Here is a 22,328-nt window from a genome sequence, read left to right on the forward strand (position 1 = left end):
TTATCACTGCATAGCGAAGTGCTTTTAACTTGGAAGCTTTTCCTACTTACTGCACTGCTACCCAATGGCATGGCAGTTTTTGATACAGCAGACACATTTCTGATTGCTAATGACAGTTTTTCTTTTCAGGAATTTGCATCCTAGGTCTGCTGTGGTATTTCCCTGTCCACAAAATGTCTGAACTATGTTTTATTTTAAGGAAATTGCTATGGAAATTATAAAAATTTACACTGCTTAAGTTGTAATCGTACAGAGAGTTTCTGATTATCACGTAAACTGAGTGTTTCATTTTTTCAGGGTGTTGTAAGGATACATTTTATTGAAGCTCAGGACTTGGAGGGTAAAGATACCTACCTAAAAGGGATTGTCAAAGGCAAGTCAGATCCTTATGGAATCATTCGTGTGGGCAACCAGATTTTCCAAAGCAAGGTCATCAAAGAAAATCTCAATCCAAAATGGAATGAAGTTTATGAGGTATAACAATAAAAATGTCTTGTTGTGCATTCTGTAAAGTTGTCTTCTGTAATTTCTAAATAAAATACTCTGTGTATTTCCTTGAGGAACTTCTAAAAGCCCATTTTACAACAAAGCAGAAATTCTCAACTGTTATATAAACTTTTTATCCAGACTTAACATCCGTAACTTTGAAAAAGCATTTTGTCTTTTAATGCCATCATTAACAGATTACTTCTGAAAGGTTCTTATGCTTGCTCACCTCATAGAGTCGTGTTTTAAAGCATACTACATCAGAGGTTTTATTGTTGATGTGCCATTTGAAAAAAAACAGTCAGTTTTACCATTAACAGTGCTGTCTTAATGTATTTCTAGGCCTTAGTATATGAACATCCAGGACAGGAGCTAGAGATTGAGCTCTTTGATGAAGATCCAGACAAAGATGACTTCCTTGGAAGGTAAATGCTGTGAAGAATATGTATGTAGGTGTTGGAGAAAAATTAAATGTTTGGTTTTCCTCTTTTTGTGTTTCATTGCACTTGAATTTCTGTTACATTATTGCATTTATAAGTTACTTACCTTTTTCAAATTTTGGTATTAAATAGTTTGCTAATTATTTGGACTCTCTGTATATATTAAAACCGGAATATTTGGAGACATGCATATTAAAATACTGTGCTTGTGTGTACAGATACACAGATGTATGTTTTTATATTTATTGAAAAAAAAAATAAGGTAAGTTTATCAATACTAAAAAAAAAAAAGTGGTTTGTTTTTTTTTTTTTTTGTTTTTTTTTTTTAGGAGTTGTAGCCTACCTGTTTTAATGTTCTTAAGCTAGCATTAAGTCATTAAGTACTAATTATTTCTTCAGGAAAAGTTAGCATATCTTTATGCATCTTTCTTATCTGCATGGTTTTTAAATGGCTAGCTCAGAGTTTATTTTTCCTCTAAGAACTGATTTTAGCAGGTTGGATAAAGAAAAAATATTGCTCTAGTGCTTTTGCAAACATTACGCACTCTTAGATTCCATAGGCGTACCTTTAGTGTTTACCCATAAACATTTCAGGGTTTTAGTCTGCTTCTTTCTCCAGTAATTTGTCACCTTTATTTCTTACAGAGTTTTGGAGCTTCCAATTGTTGCTTTCCATACAGAGTAGAACTCCCTTATCTTTCCAGCTCCTTCTCTCTTAACAGGAGCAACAGTACCTACTTCTCTTCTCATTTAAATAAAGAAGTAGGTAGTACAAAGGCTTCTTTTCTTTGCACTTCCCTAATCTTACACTGAAGTGGTGGGGGGTTGAAAGTGGCAACTCGGTCATGATGTCTGTATCAGTATGAGTAAAATAAAAAGCCAGCACGCATTTGTCTGCACTGTTTACTGTTGGCAGATTCCCTGGTACACTCTCGACTTGTGCAAACTAGTATTCTTCCAAACAGTACTAAGGCATGAATTTGGTCATGTGTCCAGGGGGTATTTCCAGTTGGTAGGTTGGTTGTGGTCACTGTTTGGAGAGTTTTGTCATATGTATGTGAGCCATACTTTGCTAGTTTCTCCCTTAGCTACAGAATGGGCTCTAGTATAGACATATTTTCTATCATTCTGCATTCCTTCTGGCTCAGCCATTTTATTCCCTACTTCTTTTTCTTTCTTTCTTTCTTAGGGGCTAAAAGAATAATATTGTTCTGCTCTCTTGCTCTCTCTGGAAGCCTGGATTTCCAACAAGAACAGGGTGGGGTTTGAGCTCTGTATTTTCTTGGTGCTTGGTCTATGGTCTAATACACCATATTTGTGTTGTTTTTTTTTTCTAGTTTGATGATAGATTTAATTGAGGTTGAAAAGGAGCGACTTTTAGATGAGGTAAGTGTTGGTTAAGTTCTTTTTCTTTTTAAACAATAGAGAAAAAGAAAAAACAAAGAAAAAACCAAAGCCAAAACAGAACATATGTTGTATATTTAGTTCTTGTATTTTTTTTTTTCTGTAGTTGTGTGCTTGAATAACCTTAATGCTAGAGAAATAGATTCCATGACAAGCAGTGCAGTAGTTTAAAGATAGCTGATAGCTGAGAATGATGGCATTCTTCTTACTCTTCTTCTGTCTTTGGAGTTTAAGATTACCAACATACGAATGCAGGAAACAGTGACGTAAGTGTTTAGTGAGGACACTTTCTTGGAATAACCACTGGATTAACTACTTTTAGACTTAAACTAATTAAACTAATTTAGAAGAAGATGGAATTTTTATTCTACATGCAAGAGCACTTTTACAGTAATGTTACTCAGGGTTTGTGTTTGCAGACCGGATTTAAAGAACTCAAAGAATTCTTTTGATATTTTAATAAATGGTTTAACAAATTAGGTCTTTTGAGGTATTTTTGGGTTTTGCAGATTTCAGCTCTAGTGATTTTTGCAGTGTGCCTTAGCATTTCCTAAATTTCCTGCAGAGCCAGCTACAGTTATGTATTTGTTTGGTGTCCGGTTATTTCACGTTACTTTGCTTAACTTTCAGTGGTTTACTTTGGATGAGGTGTCCAAAGGAAAACTGCATTTAAAACTGGAATGGCTCACATTGATGCCAACAGCAGAAAACCTAGACAAGGTATTTAAGGAACACATTACTTTTCTTCTAGATTTTTTCCTTTTCTTTTTTTTTTGGTTTGTGTTTGTTTTAAATATGTAAGTCATTTATTCTCTAGTTGTAGTAAATGTGGATAAATCTCTAAGTTTAGTTCAAGCTGTCTTTCTTTAGAAATCTCAAATGAGTCCTACCTGTCTGTACTTTTGTGGCATGGGATTTTAAAATGCATTTTCACTTTTTTTTTCTTTTTTCTTAATCTTATGATTTCAAAAAACCATCAGCTAACATTTCATTGAGATAACATTTCATTGGACATAAAGCTGACAATGACATGTAATCTTTCCAATGTGAAAAAAGATACTTAAGAAGTGAGGTGGAGTTGATGGAAATACCTGCATCTATATGAAGTCTTAAAAAGGTGTTGTGTATTTTATAGTGTGCATTTGTGAATGTTTGGGTCTGGGGAGTTGTTTTTAAAATACTTTTCAGGAGTGGGACAGAAGTAATATTGTTATTATTTGATTTACAGGAAAGCTCACAGTATGTTTTTTATGTAGGTATTAACAAGCATTAGAGCTGATAAAGACCAAGCCAATGATGGGCTGTCTTCTGCATTGCTTATTCTCTACCTGGACTCAGCAAGAAACCTGCCTGTAAGTTATGTTCTTGTGGATACCTTTCATCATAGGTATCTCTTGCTTATTTTCCAGCATGTCTTGCTTGGTAGTATGGCACACTGCTTCACTAACACATTAAGCCATGTGTTCTACACTTCCTCTCTTCTCAAAACGTGTAATGTAAGGTCCATATTTCTAGTCGTATGGTCATGTATACGTGTATTTAAAAGACATGACTCTTCAATAGGTGTGATTTTTTCTTTAAAGAATGCTCCTTTCCTGGACTTGAAAGGCTGCATGTTTTTATTATGCAGTGTTGTCCATAAATAGTATGGGATCAGCATGGGGAATTTTAAGAACTGGGAAAAGGCCTACTCCCTTGAATTCAGGTAAACTTGCTTCCTTTGGTTTAGGCAATTTGTGGTAGATTTCAAGGAAATAAAGTCCTTCAGCATAAAATATCGGCTGTGTTGTTGATATTGCAGTGGCAGGATGTTTGTATGAGATGTCTGTCAGGTTGCCATTTGAAATGATGTCTATTTGCTTGTGTTAATAGCTTTTCCAGCAAATACTTATAGGTTTTGTGATAAATTTTAGGTTTTTTTCCTTCTTATTTTAAATATTCTGCAACATTGTCTCCCTTCATCAGAATGGTTTGATTGCAAGCCTTAAGTTAGCCTATTATGTGAGACAGTGTTTTCATGTCAGTGTCTTAATCTGTACTTTTGATTAGTAGATCTCTGAGCTGTAGAGCACAGAAAGAGGAAGTTCCTCACACACAGCTGAGTAGTGAGGTAATTTGGGAACACGATCTCAAATTTCTTACTGCTGTCTGATGTTCTGCTTACAGTATAGGACTGCCTGGGTGGGGCTGGGAACAAGGATGGTCATAATGTGAGACCTGTTTATCCCTTTCATTTTCTTGCTCTGCCAGGCCATAGAAGTATTTGTTATGGAAAACTCAGTATTTAATTGCAAGTTATTCTCTGTCCAGTTATGTGTTATGAAGAATACAAAGGAAAGTAGCAACAAAAGTTAAAAATTACATTTACAGCAGTAATGAATACAACATTGTGTTAAATTCACATTGTACAAAAAACAGATACAGAGGCTTTTTGATTAAGGAGTTGGGGATAAAAATACCATGGGATGACTTCATCATGTGACAGAACTGGAATGTTTTCCATAGATTCTTTAACAGCAATAATTAGATCCTGCCAGAGAGTTCCATAATAAAATGCAGCAAATAGTAGTGAAGACAGCCTTCTAATGTCCATTAGTTTGTGATATGGAGCAACAGTTATGAGACTAAACATGGAAGTCTGCTAGTTTCTCATGTTGTATTTGTTGATTGGGTTAATGTAGTAAATTTTTAATATCTACTTTTATATATTTATGTACTATTATGTAATATATATACTATATAATAGTAAAACTAATTGCTCGTCAGCATTGCGTATATTTATGAGGAACAAAAGTTAAAAGACAGTGAATTCTCGCTTAAAATTATGCTCTTTATTAATAGCTTTGAGGACTTTTGTCCATGAGTTCTTTGCTAAAATTGAAATATTTTTTGAATGAATAAGAACTTTTTATTATCTTCAATATTGTTAAGTTATTGCTGATCACAGGTACATTTTAGATTTGGTATTGGCCTTATTTTCTTTGATTTACAGTGGATCATTATCATAAGTTTCTCTTTTGCATCTTCATTTCCATCATCACAAGTTGTGAATTTGTGAGCTCTAGGATGATTTATCAGAAATATGTTTTATGTGAAAGAGAAATGCCTTAGAAGTGTGGTTTCTAAATTGTCTTAGTTGGGTCTGCCACGTAAATCTGAGCTACCAAGAGTAAATCAATAAAGTGCTATTAAGTAATAAAAAATTTTCACCTTAGTGTGCTTCAGAAAGTTGTTTAACAGATGAGACTATTTGTAATGACAAATATTTTTGTATCTGCTGTTTTCTCTGGAATCCTTTGACTGTTTTCTTTAACTTTCTTGTGTAGTAAAGCTGCTTAAGCATTCATTCTGCCACAATCCCATCACTCTGCTTTCTCCTTCCATTTCCATCTTCCTAAGAGTATCTACGAGGGAAACTTTGGGTGTGGATACTTAAAAGAGAGGAGAGCATCGGGACTAGTCTTTTGTGAAAACACTACCTCACTCTATAGAGCACTATTTGTGAGTTCTCTGGTATTATTTGTATTGTACCTTTTATCTGCCAGAGTGTGGATTAGTGCTACTAAAGCCACTCACTCTAGTGGAATGAGAGCATGCAATTTGTTTTGCTGCATGGTTTCAACAAGTGTGCATTGTTTTTTGTGCTATTTTTCTTGCATTTTAAAGGCTATTTAAATTTCATTGGTCAGCATACCATTGGGTAAGTAACTAACTTTTTTTCTGATAAAAACCCAATATAAATTTTGCTACAAAAGCTCTTCCATTTAACTGAAATCTGTGATTCAGTTTGAGAAATAAAATGCATACTATCCTAGCACACTGGGTGCTGGTCACGTGTTGGTTTTTACTGCAGAAAAACAAAACAGTACTAAATACTACAACCAACATCCCTACCATTTTGTTAAACTGTGATGCACTCAATGTTTGCAAGAACTTGTAACCTCTCCACACAGGTTCGAGTGTTCCTTAAAAACTTTAAAACGGCTGCGACTCTTTGTGCATCACCAGACTCTGAAATTCCCTTGTAAATTCTGTTTCACTCCATATTGCTCCTTGTTTTGCAAATTCCCAAGCTCCTTTTTATTTCATTTTTCCCCCCCCAAGTTAGTCTGTAGTTTGTTAAATCCAAGCTAAGGAGAACCACAAGTTAATATTTTTTCCTTGAATTCAGCATTAAAAGGTGATTGCAAATCAATGAGCCTGTGAAAGCTTAGATCTGTAAACACAACCATTGCGTCCCCTGGAGGAATGAGTGTTTGCTGAAAATAAGAACTCTTTTGCCAGAAAGTTGTAGGTAGTGCAGATTTACTTTGTAGCCTGCTACTTTTGTTTCATATCAGTGATTTAAATACACTCTTCTTTCTTCAAAAAAGCCAACAAAACAAAATCCTTTTTTCGATCCTTTCAATTAGTTTCTTTATAGAAGTCCATCTGAAAGTATCAAAACCTTTGCATCCATTACCAAAGTGTGTTAAAATTTAACATATAAGATTTATTTATTACCAATTTATTACCATATATATATTTGTGGGGAAATACACATCGCATATAGGTGTTGTAAGGCTTCAAACAATGTACTGCATGCTTCAGTTGACAGCCAATAAGCGGTTGCTGCTGTAATTATAAAAAGTACAGATAGATCATAAGAAAATAATAATCAAAATTTCTGATAAAAGCGAAGTCCTGGTGTTTTTGTCAATCCGAGGGTCATTGTATTACAGTGTGTCAGGTGGACAGAATGGCACCTGTTCACATGCAAGACAAAGCTTTCCAAATCCCCGAAGCTCTCTTGGAGTCAGCATAGAAGTGTTTTAAGATAGCCAGGTCTGAGTTTCCTCCAGCAGCGCTGTTACGGTGCTTCTTCTGCAGTGCATGGCTGCCAGACTGGCAGCAAGCAGGGGGCTGGATTATTGACTGCAGGGCAGGAGGGAGGAGAGGACAGTCTAGGCTGGAGATAACAGCTTCAGCACAGTCTTAGAACCACACCTTGTTTTCAAGGGCTTCTTCAAGTGTGAGGTCTTACGCAAACATTCGCACCTCTAAGTCCAGGTACAAAATTGACATGTCTGAGTTATTTTTTGTGGGTGTGTATGTTCTTAGTGGCCACTAAAAAGGTTTGCTTTATATGGAGGAGAGGAAAATCCAAAGTCCTAAGTGCTCTAATTCTTTCTAGATGCTTTTATTGATTGCTGGGAGCCTAGATTGAAAACTCCTAATTCAGATATTTACACGTCTAAACCTGAGTTATCTGAAGATAAGGAATTTGAGTAGTGTTCTTACTGTAATTTCTGAAAATGCATAATGCTATTGTTATGATATCATTAGTTCATGATTATATTTGTTGTATGTGTAACATAAATTATCCATATTTTAAATCAGCTCTTACAGATCAGTGATTGTCTTCTGGTCATCAGCTGAGATTTAGAAACTTTTAAAACACCGTTTGAACCCCAGGCAAGAATTAGTGAGTTAACAGAAGTAAGAAGTTGTACTCCAAAGCATATCAAATTAGCATCTGGCTTAGTAATAAAACAGCTTGTTAGTTGCCGCGTAATGTGTGGGTTTGTTAGGATCTACTGCAAATGTCATTGGCCATTACAGAATGCCAGCCTAATGATTTATTCCATCGTTGCAGTTATTGGTGTAGTTTTTGGATTATCATCCCCTTTCCATGTAATTGTAGAGACAGAACCACAGCAAAATGATTTTGTCACCCAAGACAAGTCCTTTATTGGCTTTCTTTACTGAATGCTCCCATTTCTTCTCATAGTCTCCTCCCTCCAAGCCTTTCAGCCCTCTTCCTCGTGGACCTGTAGCTTGTTCCCTTTTCAACCGAAGTCTGGCTTAAACATATTTGCCCCAGCTAATATCCCTCTTGGCCTGTCCTTGCTGTGATTCCAGAGGAACTGAGACATGCTCAACAGCCACAAATCATTGGCTGCCTACCTTTATAATTGTTCAGGGCTTTTAAAATCCTTTGAAACAATAATATAATATATACTAACAAACAAACAAACAAACAAACAAACAAACAAAACCCACCAAACCACTATTTCATGAACTTTCTTTATTATTTTTAGAAGACTTGGTAAGGGAAATAGAAGTGGAAAGTGCCTATCTTAGTTTTAAAGCACAGTGCAAACATCCAGAGAGGACAGAAAGCAAAAGTTTTGCCAGATTTTATTTATTTATTTACTTGGGTGATTCCTTCAGTGTTTTATTAGAAATATTGTTGTGGTCTTTTTTTGGAGTTTTTTTTCTTTTCTTTTCTTTTCTTTTCTTTTTTTAATTTTTTTTTTTTTTTTTTTTTGCTTTGTCCTGTGTTGTCATGTAATAATTAACCTAATGAAATTGCTTCTTTGCATGACTTTATTAACCCTTCCTGTGTTCATTCTCTCTTGACTTAAAAGCATAATCCATTAGAATTTAATCCTGATGGCTTGAAGAAGTCTGCTGTTCAGAAAGCCCTGAAGGTAAAATTAACATAGTTGTCCATTTAAGGTCGCAGTAGTAATTGGAAATGCACAAACACCTGCAACGTTTCTCTTCCAACGGTGGATGGAATTTCTTTAGAACAATTCAGTTTTATTTTCAGTTTCAAGAAGAGGCTAAGAGTCTGGTGAAGTACTGTGGTCTGGGGGAATTTGAATTTTGCATCAGTGAGTACAGGCTGCTCTTGGAGATCAATATAAAGTATTCCTGAGAACTGGTATGAATTAATATTTAAAGATCCAAGCTGACATGAAAGCTAAGACATCTTTTATATACTGAACAGTGCTTCACTGATCAATTTTGAGTGACTAACCAGTATCTTAATGTGGTTTTGAAATTCTTCTGTTAGATGTTTTCAGAAGGTTTTACATCATTTATATGAATGCTGAATATATTCAACCCAGCCATGTGATATGGAAGACATGGTGTTGAGAAGCAGAGTTGGAAGGCGTAAGCCAAGTTCTTAGCTGAAGAACTTGGACAATAGGCAAGCTCAGATAGTCTGAATATCCTGTCAGCAGCAAATCTGTCAGTGGCAGATGTTAGCGGTACATCGTGTTCGTGTGTGTATATATTACTACCTATTTAGCATGAATTTAAAATGTTGCTTATTCTGATACATAAATAGAAATGGTCTTTTTGCAAACTTGGGTAGTTTCTTGATTTTATGAAGAAAGGAAACTTTAGGCACCTTTTTATGGAACAAATTTCTCTTACTATTTTTAACACCACCAGTTAGAGTGTAATCCAGCTTTCTCTGTATTCTATAAACCTTTGTGTTCCATTGCCTCTGCTTAGAGCCACACTGTTTTGATTAGAAATCACAAAAAGAGATGCAGCATTCATCCAAGAAAGGAGTAATTTCCTACCAGCTTTTTTTTCTAAAGGGAAGCATTGTTATAACCAGTGTGTAACGTTAAAATCAAGTAGTACTAGTGAAAGTATGATGATGTCAAAGATGTAAATTCAGATCCAAAAATATCTCAAATACTCTCATTCTTAAATTTTTAATTATTTGAATTGGTTGTGACCTTACATGCATTAAGCAGATCTTAACTAACTTGCTGTTTACAGTGCCTATGAACAATTTCCTACAGAGTAGAGCTCAAAGTATATCATTAACCATGCATACTATATTTTCTAGGCTTTTAAAACTTCATTAACACCTACTTGAGATGGTTAACTTTCATGTCTAACTTTCTTTGTCATGTAAATTAAGGGTTTTTTTTTTAAATAAATATGTAGTTCAGAATGTATCTTTGTGTATATGATTTGATTCTAAACCCGTGTTTATTTTCACAGTTTGATGTAATGCTGTACAGCTGGTGAGCAAGGCTCAGATATGGCAGATGATTGATTCTCTGATAAAGAGAATTGGGTAAACTGTAGAAATATACATTAGGTACATTATAGTGCATCTTCTTTCCCCCCAAACTGAAAAGGGGAGAAAATCAATGTTCTGATATTACATCCATTTTAATTATTCTACTGCAGTATAACATAAAGTGATTTCCCAAGTTTGTGTTTTCTCCATATCTCCCATCTGCATGAAATTCTTGTTTTGCAATGTTAACTATGCTCCGTGGATTCTGGGAGTTGTTTCAATGCTCATTAAAAGATAGCAGTTTGCATTTTATCAGTTTCATCCAAAGAAAACAGAAAGGAGTTTAAAACTCCTGTTGAATTCTAGTGGTATATTTTAGCTTACTTGGAATAGTTTGACACCTTTGTGTTAATGTGTTTTCAACTTACTAACAAGACTGCTATTCCAGCCTGCTGAATAAAATTGTACAATGTTGAGAATAGTAGATACACATACAATAGAATGCAAATGATTTGTACTTCTGAGATGAAAACATATAAGTTTCAGAGGAGGCAATTAGGAGGGGAGTTTATTCTGAGGACAAAGTTTTTGCTTTTTCTTTACCAGTCAGGAAAGAAACTAAACAGCAATCCCAACCCGCTTGTTTTGCTGTCAGTTGGACATAAGGCACAGGAAAGTAAGGTAAGTTGTTGCTCTCAATGTCTGGTTCTGTCTGTAGGCATTTGGTGGCTGTGTTCACTTGGTGTTGGCTGTGAAGTGGATGAGTGCATTCACTGCACTAAAATGTGTCATCAGAACTGAAACTGCCACCAGGAAGCCAAGAATTGGATAGGTACTTAATTCAAGCTGTCCTTGAGGAGAGACCAGATTTGTAACTATTTTAGTAGTATTAATTACTGTTTAGTAGTAGTAACTACTGTCCATTTGCAGTAGGTTGTGATCTGCAACTGGGATTTCTACCATAGTGGTTGTGTAAGTAACACTGCACACAAAGAGCAGGCTTCAAAAACACTGATCAAGATAAAATGTGTAGAATCACAGTTACAGAAATATCCAGTTTGGAAGGAATTTCTGAAGATCATCAGGATCAATTTTATGAAACCGGTGGTTCTGTGTGGATGAGAAGCCAGCAATGAGCACTTACAGCCTGGAAGGCCAACTGTATCTGGGGCTGCATCAAAAGAGGGGTGGCCAGCAGGGAAATGGAGGGGATTGTTCATCTTTGCTGTGCCCTCATGAAGCCCCATCAGGAGTACTGTGTCCAGCCTGGGGACCCCAGCACACAAGAGATGTTGGAGCAGGTCCAGAGGAGGGCCACAAAGATGATCAGAGGGCTGGAGCACCTCTCCTAGGAGGAAAGATTGCACTTCTGTTTGGCGAAGACAATGGAGGCCTCATTGCAGCTTTCCAGTACTGGAGGGAAGCTTATAATCAGGAGGAAGACTGACTTTTTACACAGTCTTGACAATGATAGGACAAGGGGAATGGCTTTAAAGGGGGGGAGATTAAGATAAGATATTAGGAGGAAAAATTTGTACTCAGATCCAGTGGTAAGGCACTGGAACAGACATGCAAGAAATGCTGTGGTTGCCCAGTCGCTGGAGTTATCCAAGACCAGGTTGGATGGGGCTCTGGACAGCCTGATCTGGTGGCTGGCAACTCTGCTTTGTGCAAGAGAGTTGAAACTGAACTGGCTTTAAGGTACTTTCCAACACAAGGCATTCTGTGATGCAATTTAAGAAGGACCTTAGATGAGTCTAAGTATTATGTAGCTGTCTTGAATATTTCCAGAAAATGATGTTCCACTTCTATGAGCAACCTATTCCAATGTTCAGTTGTTCTCATGGTAAATAATTTTTTTAATATATGTGGACAAAAATTCACCTTAAGAACTTGGTGGTTGTTGTCTCTTCTGCTGTCAGTGTGTACCCTCGTGAAAGAGTATCCCCAACTGGTCAATAGCTGTCTTTCACATAATGGAATATTGCGATCCCATCGCCCTTGCACATCTTTGTCTTTAAAAGAAACCCAATTCCTTCAAACCTCTTTATGTTTCAAGTTCTCCAACTCACTGATCATCTTCATGGTCTTCCAGTAGACCCTCAACAGCTGCTTTAATGGCTCTTAAATGGACAGTGGGACCAAAACTGGTCACAGATTTGGACTGGATATAAGAAAAAAGTTATTCACAATAAGGGTGGTGAAGCACTGGCACAGATTGCCCAGAGGGGTGGTGGATGCCCCATCCCTGGAGACACTCAAAGTCAGACTGGACAGGGCTCCTGATGGAGCTGTAGGTGTCCCTGTTCCTTGGAGGGAAGTTGGACAGGATGACCTTTGAAGGTCCCTTTGTGTATTTTGCAAAGATAAATTAAAAAAAAAAAAAAGTACTCTTGACACTAGCTTAATTAGACTTTTTTTTTTAATAATTTGTCTGCTTCCTATTATTTTTTTTCTCTAATTTTAGATTCGATACAAGACCAATGAACCAGTATGGGAGGAAAACTTCACTTTCTTTGTACACAATCCCAAAAGACAGGATCTTGAAGTTGAGGTACGCTTTAGATATCTTTCTTTTCTAAGGCATTTCAGTAGCAATATTTAGGTGTTACAGCTGTTATGACATGAATGTCATATTGTGAACACCATTAATTTTATACTTGAAGAATAGGCAATGAAACGTTTGTTTGCATTTACTGCTAAAAGTAAAAAAGATTATAACCAGTCCCTCAGAAGAACATAACAGTTGATAGTTGTCATATTTTGAAAGTACAAACAAAAGTAAATTTTGCTGTCTGTTTTGAATCTTAACAGTCTTCTCAATTACAAGCAGAAGTGCTGTTATGTATGGTTGATTTATTTCTTTTCTTATACTGAGGAAGTCTTCGCTTTATCCAAATGTCCCTTTTGCTGTCAACGTGCCATTTGCATCCTTCCTCTAACAATTCTGGGAATTCATTTTGCACAGATCATTTGGACACCACAGATCAGGGATCAATTAGATGTAGATCTGATGGTTAATATTCTGTCTTGCTTTTTCTGTGGAAGTGTAATAGGTGTGGAGCATATTTGCTATTGTCTTCTTCAGTGTAAATTTATGATCAGGAAAACTTGGCTGAAGAACTGTGTTCTGCATGCATTACTGCTTTTGTTTTTAAATAAAACTATTGTTTCCTTTCTCTGAATATTTCCAATTACATGGTGCCATGTTACTGAGCTTCTGTACTCCTTCAGGTGAGGGATGAACAGCACCAATGTTCTCTAGGGAACTTCAAACTGCCTCTAAGCCAGTTGCTGGAGAGTGAAGATTTGACGATGCATCAGCGGTTCCAGTTGAGCAACTCCGGTCCAAACAGCACTATAAACATGAAGATTGCACTCAGGGTACTCCTAAAATTTTTCAAACTTTTGTAAACTTTTAAAAATTTCAAAATTTTTAAATATTTAAGCGTGTTTACAACTAATATGACTTCTGGTATTCTAGCCTTATGAGGTAGATAGTAGATAGATTGTGTCACAATGTCTATTGTAGAGTTAGTGGTAGCATTTTTTGTTGTGGTTTACTATCTTAAGTGAACACCTTGTCAGTAGTACTCTTGAAGAAACAAACATGTTCCTCTTTTTTGTAGTATTTTAACATTGTACATCTTTTTAACTATATCTAGGTCCTTTCTCTTGAAAAGCAAGCAAGATCTCCAGATCATCAACACTCAGCACAAGTAAAAAGGCCGTCTGTTTCCAAAGATGCAAGAAAATCATCTTTTAAGCCTCAGGTTCCTGTCTCACCACCGCTCGACTCAAGCAAACATGCTCCAGCTTCCCCAGCGACAGACGGTGATAAAAAGGCTGATGTGGCTGAAAAGAGCCATCCTCCTAATGCGAGCCCACAATGGCCAACAGATCTCAGCCGAAGTTCCTCCAGTCTTCATGCCTCTAACTTCAATTATTCTCCCAGCCATCTCTCAGTCAAAGAACCAACTCCTAGCATAGCCTCAGACATATCTCTGCCCATTGCCACACAGGAGCTCCGGCAAAGACTACGGCAACTTGAGAAGTATGATATCAATTAGTTGTTCTTGCATCTAAGTTGCTTTTTCTCTTTTCCTGTAGTTAACAGGAATTCAAGCTCGTTCTTTTGATGAAAGGAGCTGTTGGACAAAGACCTAAACTACAAGCATAATGATACACTCACATGCTAACTTCTGTGCGCTCTCTTCTTTCACATTGATAAAGCAGAAATTGAAATGGATAAATATTCCTCATTATGTACTTCAGTTGGATCTTACTGTAAACGTGCTTTTTCAGAACTGAGCTTTTGTTCTGCTTTTTCCCCCACAGTGGAACAACTCTGGGGCAGTCTCCGTTAGGACAGGTACAGCTAACAATTCGTCATAGTTCACAGAGAAACAAATTGATCGTGGTGGTGCATTCCTGCAGGTGAGCATCAGAGACCAAACTTTATTTCTGTGCATGTTTCTTTGTAAACATTAGCACAGCTTGACTAACTCTCTGAAGTTGATTGTGTGGACCGTCTTTGTTGCTTTCAAAATTACATGCTGGCTGTAATTGTGAATATACTAAGTCATACAGAGAGCAGTAAAAACTTTGTTGAAGACTTTGCTGTGATTTTTTTATTTGCCTGCATCTGATTGTGGTTTCAGATGGTGTGTAAATTTCTATTGGTAGTATCTAGAAGCTGTATGAAGAGCCTCAAGTTTTTCATAGAATAACAAAAATCACGTGATTTTTGGAAAGCCATCCCTACACACTGAATTGTAATTTAAGAAACACTGTATTCTCAGCTCTGCTCTCTGCCTGCAGTTTTTCTGATTTTGTACAAGTTACTGCTTGGTATTTTTCAGGTGGTTTTTTTTTCACTGTTCTACATATCAGGTTGTAACCATCCTGCTCATACTATGTGCAGGATGTTCCACAACTGATTTATGTGCTTTATTTCTAGAGATTTTTTTTCCAGCAAATTTGGACTTGATGCATGAGAAACACCAAGAATATGTATGTGGTGATGAAAAGAAGGTTAAGTAAAAAGTGCCAAATGAAGAGACAGTGATGTAGATATACTTAGCGGTGTTTCATTTATTTTCTAAAGCATTTTTCCTTGTTTTTCACTTGTCACAGAAATCTAATTGCATTTTCAGAAGAAGGATCTGATCCATATGTTCGAATGTATTTATTGCCTGATAAGAGAAGATCGGGAAGAAGAAAAACACATGTATCAAAGAAGACATTAAACCCAGTGTTTGATCAAATGTATGTTCTAAATTGTGTGTGGTAGTTTCAGATCATCTAATCATAAAGCTCACAAACCAAGACTTCTCTACTTAGCTTAATGTGTGCTGTTGGAACTCCCAGTTGTCACCAGCAGATTTGGTCATACCTCGTTCTTCAGTTGTAACAGCTCTTCCCATCCTCCCATTCCCTGTTCTGCCTGTAGCCCTGCTCACTCTGTTACCAGCCCTTTCTCTCTTTTGCCTTATCCCATGTCTGTTACACGCTGTTTGTGCTGGTAGCTAAGAAGCAGTGTGCTCTAGTTGGGCAGATGGTCAGCTGGAGGCTCTGGCAGGTGTAGCTGGTAGTGCAATTCACTCCTGTTTATTCCAGGTTGCTTCTACTGTGCCCTTTGAGGTAAAGGATATTGGAAAACCATAAAGCTGTTTAAGAGCTGTAGTGACAAACAGATGTTGGTTGTGGTACAGTCAAGTACTAATTCTTCATAAGTTTCATTGCCTCTTAAAAGTTAGTAGGTTTCTTTAGTGTGAAAACAAGCTCTAGAGGAATGAAAATCAAGACCAACTAGTTTTTGTTCTCTTTTCCGGTGCTGAGCTGTCAAGATATCAGGATGCCTTTGCTTTCTTTACTTGTTTTTACTATTGGACAGAAGTCTCTGATATCTGATGTTGATGCTGAGTATTGATAATGATCATAGTATAGAGGAAAGTATTTTGGCAGAACTTTGGGATTTTTAAAATCTCGTTTATCTCCAAGCTTTTTTCCTTTTTCTGTAGTTTGCCAAAGGAGATGATTTGATTTTCATCTGAATTGTTGTTTAGCTTTAGGATCTGAATTTGCACTTAAGCTATGAAATTCTCTCTAAAACATCACTTGCCTGTCAGATTTGATTTCAGTGTTTCCCTGCCTGAAGTACAGAGAAGAACACTCGATGTAGCAGTGAAGAACAGCGGTGGTTTCTTGTCCAAAGACAAAGGGCTTCTTGGCAAAGTAAGTTAAAAATAAATTCCTTTCATACAGTATGTTGTTATATAGAGACTAAAATCCTCTTGTGATATGAGTTTGTTAGTGTTGACTGACTGACTCGATTCAGGTAGTAAGCTTTTAAAAATGGCTTAGATTCTGTCAGACTTCAAGAAGGGAAGGAATAAATTACAGAGGATGAGAGGACAGATATCAGACAGTGGGGTGGTCATCTTTTAAAGAATGGTAAGTTTTGAGGCTGGCAGTAACAAAAAAAAAAAACCCTGCATGTCTGATGTAGTAATTATAGAACCAGAGAAAGGAAATAACCAGTAGAAAACTAGGGATATCTCAGAAAATGGTCTGATAAAATTGGTCTTGAATAGGTGGCTCTGACATGTTATTTGCAGTAGCGGTGAGAGGATAGCTTTTGCTTTATATCAAACAAGAAAGACAAGCAAGATTACACGTTGTCTAGAAGCACACAATACATTTAGCTTTAGTAATTAATACTCCAGATTGTGAAATCCATGAAAAAGAACTGCTACTGGAGACTTTCCCAATACCAAAACCAGCTGTTGTGTTTTTGCCTTGCGTTCTGTAGGCTCTCATTAAATCACTCTCTTTCCTACACATTTGATTTGGGCATCCAAAAAGAAATAGGAAGTTCTTACAGCCATGCAGATTGCTGTAATCAAGTTTTGTGAAGAGGATAAGATAGATCAGAATTGTGGTCAGTTTGTGGTGAGTGGTATCCTTAAATTTTTCATTGTACAAGGAAGACTGTTGGCATAAATACATCATCTGATTGCTGTGTGCCTGGTTCAGAAGTTTTTACTTAAGGGTGCAGATTTTTAGGTCAAAGCCAGCAATTTCAGACCTCACTACAAGGCTACAGTTGATAGGTAGATCTATGATGGAAGGTATGTAAGTAGTAAAATATGTTGTTTGTTAATGGCATTACTTGTACTGCACTATTGAGGATTTTCAAATTTAGTCTTTAAAAAAATAAACAGAATGAAAGACAGAATGCATTAAGCATGAATTTAACTTTCCATAGGTACTGATACCTCTAGCATCTGAAGAACTTGCTAAAGGCTGGACCCAGTGGTAAGTGTAGCATTTCCTTTATTAATAAGATTACCTACCAATAACTGGTGTGTTAACAATAGTGTTAATAACATACTTTTTTTTTTTAAAGTTTGCCTTTTTTTTAATTTAAGGTATGATTTAACAGAAGATGGTACAAGACCACATGGCGCGAGCTAGGCCCATGGATGCTGGCAGTTCCCCACACCTCCTTTTGCCAACCTTTATATATTTTTAAAGCATTGTTCTCACAGATGTACCAATATTATTTTTATAGCTTTACCAATTTAGTTGTTAGACACATCCCCAATAATTTTATAATGCTCGGCCATTTTATGTAGACATATCCTTTCTCACTGTTAAACTTTGTATTTTAATTTGCTCCACAATTTTACGTGTTACTGTCATGTGCAATAATACAGTAATGTAACCTTTTGTGTTTAAATTCATCTTTATGGCATTTATACCAATTAGAAAGTGAAAAGATGTTCTGCTGTTTTCCTGCCTTGTTTTATATCTCACCAAGATATACTGTACTATGTAAATATATACTATTTTTTTATAATTCTTTCATGCTGGTTTGAATTGAGAAGAAAATCGGATAAAGGATATAGATATTTTCTTGTAAATGCATGTTAATTTCTTCAAATGAATCTCTTTTGTCTTTGCAGCACAATGGTCTTAATGTTTATCATTTTGTGATAGTCTTCAAAAACAAAGTGCAGAAAAACGTTTTTACTTTATCATGCTTCTGGCCCGGCGTGGCAAACTTAAAATGTACAAAACATTAACATTTTAATATTTATATATAAATGTATTATTCAAAAATCATGCTATAGAATATTATAAACAAAAAGGAAAATTCTATAAATATTGTATAAAAAGAGGTCCATGAATCAGTCTATAAATTTGAGCTTTCATGTAATGGAGTAAACATTACAAACTGTGGAGTTTTATTATACAGGTTCATTGGGTTTTGTTATTTATTCCTGCACTCTACAGTACCAGACACTCTGCAGACATGAGAACAGGGCTTTGTCTGTATTACAAACAGAATCTCTAGCTGTTCAGAACTGTCCTTGCTGCCTTGTTTCTCTGATAAGGTATACAAATCAGCTTGCATTGTAAGTTCATATAGTGGGCATACGTACAAAACATGTTATTTTTATTATACAGTGCTGTGCTAAGTAGTTATTATGCTGTACCTTCTCTAATACTACAGTGGAACACCAGTATGTAAGGAAGTGTGAAACTGAATTGAAACTGTCTTTACAGTTGCCTCACTGCTACTTACTGTGCTTGGTGCATGGAGTGGTCCACACAGCTTTCTTGAGAAATCATGGCATGGTGCTGAAGCATTGCCACAGTCTGTGCAAGAGCAGCAGTGGCACGGTTAGCACAACCTGATGAAAGTAGACATAGGGAGTTGAAGGAAGAGCATCAGCCTCAAGAGCTGAGCTCACTACTCTAGTTTTATGAATTAAGGGGAACTTTTTTGTAACCAGAACTAGTTTTCTTGACTGTTATATTAAAAAAAAAAAAAAAGTGCATTATGAATCCAAGAGAACAGTTTGGCTCTTTCAGAGCCAGCAGCCTCCTTCTTGGATGAGTATGCAAGTAGACAGACAAAGTATGTTGTTTAGTTTAAGATTCTAGAGTGATCTCTCAGCCAAGAAAGAATTTTAAAGCAGAATAATAAACTCCTGAAATTAGCTTTATTGTAAAAGTACTGACAGAACCTTAATTCTAGACGTAGAATATGCCTACATGACTAGATGTACCAAAGTGCCTACCATAGATGTAGCTTTTTGTCATTTTCCAGTTTAAGAATTTGACTCATTTCAGTTTGTCTGAATTTGGTTTGGTAGAACATTTGTCAGATGGCATACATACATCTCTATACAGTGATGGCCTTTGTATTGTCACAGTTCAAATAAGACAATTTTAGTAAACAAGCCTGATTGTAAGAAAACATTTCTTTTTGAAAGCTTCACTCTATATCACAATGTATGAGTGTCTCTATATGTATATACACTCATCTGTTCATATTAGATTCTCTTTGCTAGTTCTCCATTAAAATGTTGGGAATGGAAAGAGAGAGAATGATTGTTAATGCAGTTGAAATGCAGAGAAGTGAAAGCTGCTGTAACTAAGAGATGCACATGCAGTCGTTCAGCACAGCTGTCTTTGCCTTGGTTCAGCCAGAGGTGGACAGACTTTGGTTCTGCATCTTGGCCGACGACTCACCGGTTTCATCCCTAGCCTACAAATAAGTCATTAGACTGATTTGGTGTTTCAAGGTATAAGTGAGCTGTGAGGACAGATGTTAGATGTTTCTGCACTTAAACAAAAAAGAGTGTGTATTTTGTCTTCTGAAGTCTCCAGAGGAAAAGATGCAGTGTTTGGGTAAATGCAAGGTGATATCACAGAGTGAAGACGGGGATAAATTATGTAGAGTAGGTTTTCAAAATAGCTCGGGACCCCATGTTAGGAATAGGATCTCAAGAGAAGTGCAGTTCCTAATTAAGAATCTTAAATGGATAGATTTTTCTTTTTTTTTTGTGATTCAACAACAGTATTTTCAGTTGACAGTAATCATTTGTGGATGATCTTTATTTAGAAGAGTTTTCCCCTGTGAATTTGGATCAGAACGTAACTGGCTGTTCTAGATAACAGAATCAAACCTCTATATCACAGTTACAAAGTTCTAAGTGTTCTGTCTGTGTGGAAGAAGAAAGGACAAGCACTTTTCCTCTGGATGGATATTGCACCTCATTATCAAGTCAATGTGTTTAGTATCAACTGATCTCTGTTCACGTAGTTCTTGTTTATTCTGTGCCTTAAAATATGAACGTATGAAGAAGTTTAAGAAGTGGCTAAAACTGAGCTTTGTTACCTGTATGTACCAACATGTTCTCTACTGCTGAAACTGTTTTTAGAATAACTGCTTCACTGATGAGAAAACCAGCTCTCTTTTACCACGGTGGCATAACCCAAACTCAAATCAGCATGCATATCACATGAGTTTGGAATAAAAGAATTTTAATTTTGTCTTGAATTCTTTATCAGAGCTGCAGCTAATGGTGAGAGTTGAATGAGAACAAAGGGTAATCAATTTTGTACAGATTGCCTTTTTTGCTCATGTAATTCTACATTATGATGCATGTATTTATTCAATAAATGGTTCATATGGAAGTCAGTGTGTTGCTTCCCTCTACACACATGCGCACTCATTTTCATATTCCTGTCCTATTTGCAATATTACAAGAGCTTTTTATGCTCTTAAATATAGTTATATATACCAACCACTCTAATCTAGGTAGCCTTGCTCTGGGGGCAGATTGTTGAATTTTACATTAGGGAAAATGAACTGAGAAGTGCAGAATCATAGAACCATAAAATGGTTTGGGTTGGAATGGACCAGCCCAGTGCGGTGGGCAGGGTTGCTGCTCCCCCAGTCTGCCTGCCCAGAGCCTTGAACACGGCCAGGGATGGGGCATCCACAGCTTGTCTGGGCAGTCTGTTCCAGTGCCTCACAGCACGCTGAGGAAAGAATTTTAACTGGTAACACCTATGCTAAATCTCCACTCTTTTAGCTTAAAGCTAGCACCTGCCTCCATCCTACCACTGTCAAATGTGTAAAAAGCCTTTCTCCCTCCTTCTCATAAGCTCCCCTCAAGTACTGGAAGGTCTCCCCGGAGCCTTCTCCAAGTTAAACAAGCCCTGCTCCCTCAATCTCTCCTCGTATGAGAGGGGTTCCAGCCCTCTTACGTCTTTGTAGCCCTATCCAACAGCTACACATTTTTCTTGTGCTGGAGACCCCAGGCCTGTAAACAGTACTGGGGCCTCATAAGGGCAGAGCAGAGAGGAACAGTCCCCTTCCTCTCTCTGCTGCCACCCCTCTGGTAATGCAGCCCAGGATACTGTTCGTCTTCAGGGCTGCAAGCACGCACTGCTGACTCACATCCAGCCTTTCATCCATCAGGACCTCCCAGTTCCTTCTCAGAGCCACTCTCAATGAGTTCTCCCATTCTGTACACATATCTGGGATTGCCCTGGTCCAAGAGCAGCAGTTCACACATAAGAATTAAGCTCAGTTTAAGTGCTGCTTTTTTTTTTCCTCATAAAATGATCAATTAATCAAATTCTCAGAATTTTACTACTTCCTAATGAATGTCATGAAATATGCTTTCAAAAGGACCTGGAATTGCATGTAATTGCCTTGGATTTGGAACCATCAAATTTCTACATGGCATTCTTTCATTCCACCTGCTTGGAAATGCACATATTAGAAGAAAATACAGCTATGTACTTGATAAAGTAGAGAAGTGCCATCGGCTCATCTATCTGTTGCAGAAAAATGTTTGTATTAAGTAATTGTAATAAAAGCCTTTTTCCTTAAACAGCTGAAAAGTGTCTGAATTCTTAGTTTTAAGTTGTCATCATCTGTAGAGAAAAGCTGCAGAAGTTCATTACCTGGTCGGTGTTGTATTTTGAAAGGACACTTCATTGATACTAACTATAAAATTACAGGATCTTGTTTTGTTTGGTTTTCTTTTACAGAAGATATCTTCCTTTTTAGCAGAATAAATTGCTTCTGCTTGTTACTGGAAAGACAGCAAATGCTGGGTAAAACCATGCTCATGTTCATAACTCCATAACAGGAAGGTGTGCCTGGCTGGCAAACCTCCAGTCAGTCCCAGTGCTGTTCAGGTATCTCCATGTTCCAGATTGGGATCCAAAACAAACCTTCCCTTCAGGTGGCCAGTGGGTCTGCACTTGGAGAGAATGCATTCACAAGATTTATCAGAGAGCAGAAATGATTACATATGACATTCCAGATGGATTTAGTTGTTAATTTGACAGGCTCAGCCAAGACTAGA

General features: G+C 36.9%; 1 protein-coding gene across 2 annotated transcripts in view; it reads left to right on the top strand.

Annotated features, from left to right (window-relative positions):
• ESYT2 (extended synaptotagmin 2) overlaps positions 1–20,640 on the top strand; it is a 67,051-nt gene extending 46,411 nt beyond the window's left edge. The window contains exons 9-23 of one of the 2 annotated variants that reach the window (XM_042816960.1): positions 298–474; positions 829–911; positions 2,264–2,312; positions 2,961–3,050; positions 3,587–3,682; positions 8,741–8,803; positions 10,753–10,827; positions 12,614–12,700; positions 13,381–13,530; positions 13,812–14,200; positions 14,485–14,583; positions 15,283–15,414; positions 16,278–16,383; positions 17,417–17,466; positions 17,580–20,640. In XM_042816960.1, the coding sequence (XP_042672894.1) occupies positions 298–474; positions 829–911; positions 2,264–2,312; positions 2,961–3,050; positions 3,587–3,682; positions 8,741–8,803; positions 10,753–10,827; positions 12,614–12,700; positions 13,381–13,530; positions 13,812–14,200; positions 14,485–14,583; positions 15,283–15,414; positions 16,278–16,383; positions 17,417–17,466; positions 17,580–17,625 (1,692 nt within the window). In that variant the 3' untranslated portion in view covers positions 17,626–20,640. The remainder of the gene's footprint in view (positions 1–297; positions 475–828; positions 912–2,263; positions 2,313–2,960; positions 3,051–3,586; positions 3,683–8,740; positions 8,804–10,752; positions 10,828–12,613; positions 12,701–13,380; positions 13,531–13,811; positions 14,201–14,484; positions 14,584–15,282; positions 15,415–16,277; positions 16,384–17,416; positions 17,467–17,579) is intronic. The other variant, XM_042816961.1, reaches the window with a different exon arrangement.
• The last annotated feature ends 1,688 nt before the right edge of the window (positions 20,641–22,328 follow it).

The sequence above is a fragment of the Centrocercus urophasianus genome, unplaced genomic scaffold (genome assembly GCF_019232065.1).
Source record: "Centrocercus urophasianus isolate 14NV4802_14NV808 unplaced genomic scaffold, USGS_Curo_1.0 seq_16, whole genome shotgun sequence".
Lineage (NCBI taxonomy): Eukaryota > Metazoa > Chordata > Aves > Galliformes > Phasianidae > Centrocercus > Centrocercus urophasianus.